Source organism: Pogoniulus pusillus, chromosome Z, assembly GCF_015220805.1.
Source record: "Pogoniulus pusillus isolate bPogPus1 chromosome Z, bPogPus1.pri, whole genome shotgun sequence".
NCBI classification, from domain to species: domain Eukaryota; kingdom Metazoa; phylum Chordata; class Aves; order Piciformes; family Lybiidae; genus Pogoniulus; species Pogoniulus pusillus.
The window spans coordinates 68678029-68687172 of record NC_087309.1 but is presented as its reverse complement, the minus strand read 5'-3'; the positions used below and the strand labels follow the sequence as shown (position 1 = coordinate 68687172).

General features: G+C 42.1%; 1 protein-coding gene across 2 annotated transcripts in view; it reads left to right on the top strand.

Annotated features, from left to right (window-relative positions):
• The first annotated feature begins 4640 nt into the window (after positions 1–4640).
• Positions 4641–9144, top strand: part of GDA (guanine deaminase) — a 46591-nt gene continuing 42087 nt past the window's right edge. For both annotated transcript variants that reach the window (XM_064176474.1, XM_064176473.1), the window contains exons 1-2: positions 4641–4887; positions 8765–8853. In XM_064176474.1, coding sequence (XP_064032544.1) covers positions 4765–4887; positions 8765–8853 — 212 coding nt within the window. In that variant the 5' untranslated portion in view covers positions 4641–4764. The remainder of the gene's footprint in view (positions 4888–8764; positions 8854–9144) is intronic.

The following is a 9144-nucleotide window of genomic DNA, read 5'->3' as shown; positions in this document are numbered from 1 at the left end:
TCAGAAGAGGAGGCTGAAGAGAAACCTCATCATCCTGGATAGCTACCTCAAAGGAGATTGTAGAGAGGTGGAAGTCACTCTCTTCTCACATACAACAAATGACAAGAAAAGAAGAACCAGCCTCAAGCTGTGCCAGAGGAGGTTCAGGTTGTATATTAGGAAAAATTTCTTCAGAGAAATAATCATAAAGCAGGCTGTCCACAGAAGGTGTGGAGTCACCCACACTGCAGGTATTTAAAAGATGTAGATGTCATGCTTAGGGACATGGTTTAGTGGTAATAGCTTAGCAGTAATGGTGGCATTCAAGTGCTAGGTTAGAGGTTGGACTTCATAATCTCTTCCACCCTCAATAGTTCTGTGGTCTAGTCACTTATAATATGTTGAAATAAAATTTTTATGGGGTTCAATCATGAAGATGAGACTAGGAATCAACTTATCTGATTCTATTCTGTTGCAACTATCTGATTCTTTGCATTCATGAGAAATAGTTTTTGCAGTGAACCAAATCTCAATTTGTACTGGTAGATAGTAGGCTGAAGATGAGCCAGCAGTGTTCCCTGGATCAGGAACAGTGTGGCCAATAGGATGAGGAAGGTTATTCTTGCCCTGTACTCAGCGCTGGTCAGGCCACACTTTGAGTACTGTGTCCAGTTTTGGGCCCCTCAATTCAAGAGAGATGTTGAGGTGCTGGAGCGTGTCCAGGGAAGGGTGACAAAGCTGGTGAAAGGCCTGGATCACAAACCCTATGAGGAGAGGCTGGAAGAGGTGGGATTGTTTAGCCTGGATAGAGGAGGCTCAGGGGTGACCTCATTGCTGTCTACAACTACTTGAAGGGAGGCTGTAGCCAGGTGGGGGTTGGCCTCTTCTCCCAGGCAACCAGCAACAGAACAAGGGGACATAGACTCAAGCTGTGCCGGGGGAAGTATAGGCTGGATGTTAGGAGGAAATTCTTGCCAGAGAGAGTGATTTGCCATTGGAATGGGCTGCCCAGGGAGACGGTAGAGTCACCACCCCTGGAGGTGTTCAAAAAAAGACTGGATGAGGCACTTAGTTCCATGGCCCAGTTGATTGGACAGGGCTGGATAACAGGTTGGACTGGATGATCTTGGAGGTCTCTCCCAACATGGCTGATTCTGTGATTCTCTTAAAAACAGCAGACATCCAAGTTCTGCTCTGTTTTGGTCTCTTAACTTTTGTTCTAAAGAATCCCAAATATTTGCTGCATACTCTGAGTTTTCTTTTACAGGCAAAAATCACTCAATGGCAGAGATAAATCAGTTACATTCTTCTTTCCATTTACTTAGTTGCAATGATACAATTAAAATATAAGGTATAATTGTAACATAAAATCTAGCAAGAATGTTCATTTACATCAGCAGACTCTTGATGGTAGGAACTTCTGTTTGGTGTCATGTGCCACATCTGCCACATTTTCAAAGTGCAGAGAGAGAAACAAGTTATATTTCCCCTGTGTTTCTCAGAACGTGCAGGACAAGCTTAAGTGCTCTAAAACTTTGAAAGAACGCATTGAATTCTTGATTTATACAGTATACCAAGTGGAAAAAAGTTCATAAAGTCAAAGTAATGACAATGAAGACACTCCATGATAAAATCTGTTCCTGTGCTCACTGAAGTACACTGAGTGATTAGTCTCAGTAAACCTGAATGCTTACTCCTATAACTGACTAGAACACAATGATTTAGAACACAAAGAGAGTTTGAAGAGTTACAGAATGCTGAGACAGAATTTCCATTTTAGCATCAGTAAACCAAAGTACAGTGATTATGTAATTCAACGTAAAGTTGTTAATCCAGGTATGATGACTTCAAAGAGTTTTTCACATTCAGATTTATTTTAAAATGTTATTCAAAGCATTTTGTAATTTGCAGGAAGTCTCTCTACAGATCCTCAGTCATTTTGGAAACCAAACCAAACCAAGGTTATTAGTTTTATTCACTCTTTAAGCTAATTAACGTGCAACTGTCACAACAGAGCACTGTATTTCTAACCAAGGGGGTGAATCGCCAAGCCCAGTGTGTCCTAGTGAAACTAAACACATTTTGATGTAATGCTCCTGCACTACTTTGGAAGAATGGCTCATTTTCTCACAGTTGGTCAAGGCCTCATCTTGAGCCTTGTCATGTATGTGCAACCATTGTAAATAATAAAAAAAATCTGGGAGGAGGGAATGGGTGTCAATCAAAGCCCTCTTCTGGGTCTCCTATGCTCTTCCATGTTTTTCTATAGGACAAGTGGAAAAAACAGAAATGTAGTCTAGTTCTTTTAACAGGGAAATGATACAACCTCAGGGTGTTTGAAACTCATTTACGGCAATTTATTTTACTTATGTTCTTTAGCATTAAGGCTGTTTGTTACTGACATTGCTTCCTAAATGTGCTAAAGGGAGAAACTCAGTGGTTTTGGTTTTCTTGTGAAGTATACTGTCTGGATTAATTATTATCTCTTATAGTAAGGTAACTGGAGAAAATCCCTGAGATGTTTAATTGATAACCAGGGTTGCAGATGTAGATGCCCACATCCCTGCAAAATGCAACCAAAGGATTTCTGAGAAACCACTGTTCAGCTCTGCTAAGTATTATTTGGGGCAGCAGCGTTCATCTGTCTGGGTAGCAGCCAGTACAAAAGCTCAGAATTTGAGGTCAAAAGCTGTGTGTAGCCTGATTTAAATGAAGCCACAGATACCTAGGCCAGCATACTGGTGAAGGAAACATACAATGGAAAATTCAGGTAGATTTTGCCAAGAGGACAAGAGCTGTAGCTATTACTGGAGGAAGTTAGTTTTCACTCCTCTGTTCACAGAAGGAGGAAGTGAGCTTACCTCTGCGGGGCTTGGTCTCTGCTCACGCTGATTCTCAATTCTACACCCTCTTTCCTTAACCTTCATACAGCAAAAAAGAGATTTCCTGAGCTGAGGTCACAGCCTGGAATACAGCTCATTTCAACTGCAGCCCTAGTAAGCACAGCAGTCAGTATCAACCTGAGAAACGCTCTTGCAAGAGGACGCTTGCAAGTACTAATCTAAAAGACTTTCAACACTATTTTAAAATAATTTAAGTACTCCAGTTCAAGAAGTTGGAAGTTATAAACAAACTGAATTGCATGAAAGATTTTCATGCCAATTTCTTCTCCAAACTTCAGTAACTTGCAAGACCAGTTTACGTTTTTTTTTTTTTTTGGTTAGCCTCTCATGTCAAAGAGGTTAGAAATACAATAAAAACCTTCAAAGTGTCTTAAAAAGAGCCATTTTATCTCATTTAATGTTTTCTTAAACTACAAAAACCTCTCACAAGAAACTGCAAATATCAGCATTTAAAAGTTACTGTCACACATTGATTTTATTTTGGACACTATGACCTAAGCTAAGAGCAAAGTCCAGTTAAGATAGTACAGTTGGCAGCAGTAAGTCTACTGCTTTTAAAACTTCTTCAAAGGAAGCTGAAGCATTCTTAAGCAAAACAGGCAAGATAAAGGCTGATGACCGCCCATATCAAACTAAAATTAAACTAATTCTGTGCTTTCCCCTCAACACCCATCTGGAGTGCTTGCTGGTAAAATAATCTGCTATGCATTTGTATAGTATCAGCACAGTGTGAAGTACAAAGGTCTTTTAAAGATAAACTTTGCAATCCAGCTTAAAGAATGATTGTGTCGATGCCCTTGGTGCCAAGTTCATTCATCCTGTGGCAACTTGATAGAGAAAGGTGTCTTCAGTTGGAAATTCAGGAGACACTCATGGTGTTATCCTTGATGGACATCATTCTGGCCACATGAAGCCCTATCCCAGTATTCTCACTAGTAATTCTCTTAGTATGTGTTCATGATGCAGTTTGACTTAGGTTATTGGAGGAGAATATAGTACTGGAAGTGCAGTTGTCTGGGTCAGCAACATTAATTTTTCTCTACCTTTCATTTTCTGAGACTGTTTTCACTTTTTACATCTGCACTGAATGAGGAATTTGGCTGCTTTCTTCTGGTATATCTACTGTCTTGGCTGGCATCTGTTTTCTCTTCCCATAGGCTGTTAACTTGCAGTACACAGGCTGAGAATTAAGGAGACAGTACAAACGATTCATCTTGGCGCAATGAGTACCACAGAAGAGGGGGAACGAAAGAGCAACTGCCATCTCAAAATTAAAGCTTCTAATATTTAAAAATCAGGTCTGTTCTTCTGAAAACGTCTAGTCAGTTTCCTGCTGCTCCAGACGCAATACTCACAAACTCGACCTACAAATTAAACTTCAGAAGTCGTTACAACCTGCAAGCTGGTTGCGAAAGCTATTTGCCAGATCCTGGCCAAGTAATTTCAGATCTTGGCCAAGTAATGCCAGATCACTCATCGCTTCCCAGACAGTTAACTGGGTCCTCAAAACCCTTAGGTGCAGGCTTTTACGCCTCTCTGACAGCGGAGGACCCATGCCTGCGCGGGTAGGGACGGTTCAGGCTGCAGGGGAGGCTGAGGGTTTCGGACACAGGGGCACCTCGCGAACCACACTCACGCCCGGGCCGTCGTGGACACCTACTACACACAGTGGCGTCGGGGAAAGGGGTGGCCCCGGCCATGGTAGAAACCACTCCTCGAAGAGAAAGTCACCAGGGGGTGGAGAAATGGTGACAGCTCCAGGAAGCCGCCTCCGGCACGGGGAGACACCGAGGGGCGGCAGCTCGTAGGGTGACAGCGCTTAGCCGCCTCCGTCGCGGCAGAGCGAGCACCGTTGGCGGCCGCCAGCCCTCCTGCCGCCGCCATGGGCTCCCCGCAGCGCCCGCCGCTCGCCCACGTCTTCAGGGGGACCTTCGTACATTCCAGTCTCTCCTCGCCCATGGAGGTCCTCCACGGACACCTGCTGGGGGTGGACGACAGCGGGGTGGTGAGCGTCGGGGGCGAGGGAAGGGTCATTTGTAGGGGAGGCTGGGGAGATGTGTGGGGAAGGCGCGGGGGAGTGCCCGAGCTACTGTCCCGAGCCACTCCGCTCTTGCCACCGGCGCGGTGGTCTCCAGGTGTCCCGTTCGCTTGCTTAGGGCGAAAACTACCCACTTTGGTTCCTAGCTCCGACCGGGGGTGGCGAGGGGCAGAGCCATCCCTGGGAGTCTCCAAGGAAGAAAGCGGAAAATTTTCTCACTCGAAGTACTCGGTGTCTGTCGACAAGAGGAGGTAGCCGCGGAGAAAGGGATTTCATGCTCGCAGGATGCTGGCGATAGGTGGGATGGCACTGGAGATAATCCTCGGCACGAGTGGACAGGGACCCTCAGTCTGTGCTTGAAGTGTGTTTCATATTTCCAAACAGCGCTCTTGGACTAGTCTTGCTTTCAGTTTCATTTCAGTTTCACAAGCCGGGTTTTAATTCTCTTAAGTATCAAAATAATGATTGTGAGTAATTGCAGTGTTCTCCGTGTACTGAAGCACAGTCTTCCGAGTGCGGCATCTTTATCTCGTGTCGCAAGAGAAAGCATGGCATATATCCATAAGAAGGTGATGGCGTTGGACACGTTAGCTGTACAAGTCAAGCTCAAAACAAACATGGCACTTAACAGTAGTGCAGGATCAGTTCTGGCAAGGAAGCTGAATCATTCCCTGAATATAATAGCTGAAACTCTGTTTTACAGTGCATGTCATGTAGGTAGACTGGCAATTTTTTTATAGCCTCAATAACATACATAGATACCCTATACATAATAATTACAAAATGTAATTATCTTTCTTGCTGCTGGGTAACAGGCTTCAATCTAGCAAGCTTCAGTAGCATTTGAAACCTGCAAAGCACACTCTGAACTGCTTGCAGTGTTCATTTCCTCTGTTGCTATAGGTCCACGAGGGCCTGCTTCTCTGGTGGCAGATTCTGGATCATCAGCATCATTAGGAAATCAAGGTCTTCATTGAAAAAAAGAGGTATCTTAGTAAACTCTTTGTCGGGATGTGTGCTTTCAGTCACTCTCCTGCTGGTGGCAACGATTCACTGGATATTGTTTTCCTTGCACTTACTGGCACAACCCCACCAACTCGTTTGTTTTTAAAAAAAATGTATTTGCCAGTATAATACTGTAGTCAAAACATAAAAAATCCACCAGAATATGGTAAAAAGGACTTTTATTTTCTTCTCTTTTTGATACAAATTCCTAACATTTTTATATTCTAGGGTTTGATGCAGTGATTTTTGGTACCCTTTAGCTTATTGCTTGCAATTTAACTTCCTGCAGAACTTCCACTGGAGTCATGGAAGACTTGACTTTTCAAGAAGGACATGGACATTAGAAAACTGCTCACCTTAATTGTCCAAATTTATACCAGAGCTGTTTCAGTATTACTCCTAAAGAATTAAGTTTGGGTAAATAAGTGTGTTTCTCTTGCCTAATATTGATGACTCCGTAATGGAAGAATCTTTCTTGGTGTCTGACAAGGTGAACAGATCAGCTTTTGTGAATACCTAGGTTCTGTTCTCCGATGGATAGGATGAGCATGCAGTCAGCTTTGTAAAACCCCTCCCCAGAGCCCCACTGAACTCTGCAGTACTTGTCTGGTAAAGACCACCGACGGAATGTTCTTTGCCTGTAGATGAAAAGGAAGCTTTAGCAAGGAAAACACCTGCTGGCAGGTGTGAAGACCCAAATAGTACACCAGATTGGTTACTTTGAATGTCCAAGCAAATACTCAAGCAAATGTTCGACCCTGACATCATAAAGACCTTAAAGCATTCAGCATTAGAAAGATGGACAAAGCAAATATATCCTAAAGCAATGGGGTACACCTCTTGGATGACCAAGGAGTTCTGTTGAGAATTCTGTTTGAAAAGGGTATAGGTGTCTTCTTGATTCATCTACAGCTGCATTTGACAATAATAGACCAGATTTATCTAAGGGTTGATTTCCTGTCTCCAAGTTCCTGAAACTTACTTTCTTAATTCTTCTGTGTTAGAAGTGTTTTATTTGTCTGTACCCTAAGAGTATATAATAGCCACTTCTTTTCCATGGCAACGCCTGTTTCCAGAATTTACCATCTGGTATTACATGATGTTTCTCTCTCTCTCTCTCTCTCTCTCTCTGTGTGTGTGTGTCTCCCTGTCTCTTTTTTTTTTTTTTTTTTTTTTTTTTTTTTTCCCTAGCAGTTCTAACATTACTCATTCTGCATCCATTTTGACTTAAGCATTTGAGAGACATTTTGTTTATCGTTCATGAGAACTTTCAGTAGTTTTGTGTTCTATGTCCTCTGCAGATATATAGTTAATTAGGCTGGCTATATTTCTCTTTAAAAAGAGAGAGACACTTCTTCATGTGAAGTATTACTAGACTTGAATATTCTTGCAGTTTTTGCTAGTTTGTTTTTTATTTATATGGGATAATTTTAATAGGCTTTTCCCTGACTCTAATTTTTAAACATCTACTCTCTAGACAAGGTAGATCACATAAACCATGTCTACATTTGAAAGGATAGGCAGCCAAAAACTTCTTGTCTACAGTTTAGCTGCCTTTGCTTATTTTTCTCTGTATGAAAACTAGAAAATGCCAAAGGTAGTGTCATACACACGAAAAACAAAAAAGGGTGTGTAGATAATTGCTATACAGTGCTCTTTTGGTCCTCCTGGTCTTCCCTATAACTTACCTCCTATTGCTTTTTTCAAGTCTGATCCTGCCTTTATATAATTTAAAATTTCTCCTCTAGAAACAGCTGTCTTGAGGGTGAATACAGGCCCTCAATGTGGGAATCTTCACATAAGTAGAAGGATGCTGAGAGCAGTAAAATTATTTCCTTGAACTTAGAGGAATGAGCTCTTATACCAAGGAAATTAGAAGACCATGACCTGGCTTTTGACAGCAACAGTGGCTCGTAAAGGAGTCCTGAACTCCTGAAAGCCCAAGATAGACAGTCCTTGGCCTAAGGAGGCAGCAGTGTCCTCTACTCTGTCATGTGTTGCAGAAACCTGGATACCATCTGGGACCTGTGTCAGGCATCTCAGTTGCTGATTCTCCACGCTATTTCTTGCTGAGTTACTGGGCCTGAAATTGTCGGATCAGAAAATTAAGAGAATTTATCCACCAGGAGCAAAACTGTAGAATAAAATACGGAATTTAAAAATAAAAAAAGGTGATAAAACTCTGGCTTGTCAAAGGAATTCAGGAGGGGTAGAGTCAGTGTCTTCTTAAGAGTTAAACAGGACTGAGTAAGTCTCCAGATTGTAGCTAATTTGAAGTATTTGGAATAAACAAAGATCCTCGGCATGCTTTCAGTCTCTTTTGGAAAATGAAAAGATAATCTGCATTTTCTCCCTCAATGTATTTTATCAGGCACTTAAAAAAAGCCCCCAACATTAATGACACAAGCAGAGGATTAGAAAATACTTATCTTGGTGCCAGTCAGTCCTAGCCAAAGCAATAAATATGTCCCCTTTTGTTTTGAATACTGTAATTGCATTCCTGTAAGCCTGTTGCACACCTCCACAATGAACAACTGTACTGCCAGGGGGCATGCAGTCTGTCAGGAATGTCGGTGGATTCTCATATCTGCGAGGTTCTACTTGTGTATTACTTGAGAACAAGTTGTTTTCTTACAAGTTGCAAAGTGGGTGTGGTTATTAATTGGATTCCAAGTACGTCTTTCAAAGTCATACTTCGTAGTCAGGAAGAACAAATATTTAAGGCAAATCTGTTGCCTTTCTAGTATATGAGTAAAATCTGCTTTAAGGTATGACTCAGCTTGCCTTCATGTGAAGGAATACATGTTTAAAGTGCCTAACTTTTTTTTCTTTCCTTTAGATTGTGTTTTTGGAACAAACTGATCAACAAGAGGAACTATCTAAGAAATGGGGTTTCAAAACATCTGACATAAGAGAACTGAGTAACCAGTACGTGTTTTGCTTGGATTGATTTCAATAAATGCAGTTTATTCTCTGAGTTAAGTAATGCAAGTCTCTGTGAATACCTTGTGGCAGGGAGTACATTAAACCCAGTCTCTCATATGTTGAACTCCCTTTGAGCTCAGTGAGAGCTCGTAATCCAAGAGCTACCTGTGTCCTGGACAGGACTTGTAGGGTGGATGGTCTGTGTGCTCTTTCCTTTCCTTTGGGGCTGCAGCTATGGCTGAGTTGTGGTCACTGGTATACACTGCACAGTATTTGTTTCTGTATGTGACCTCC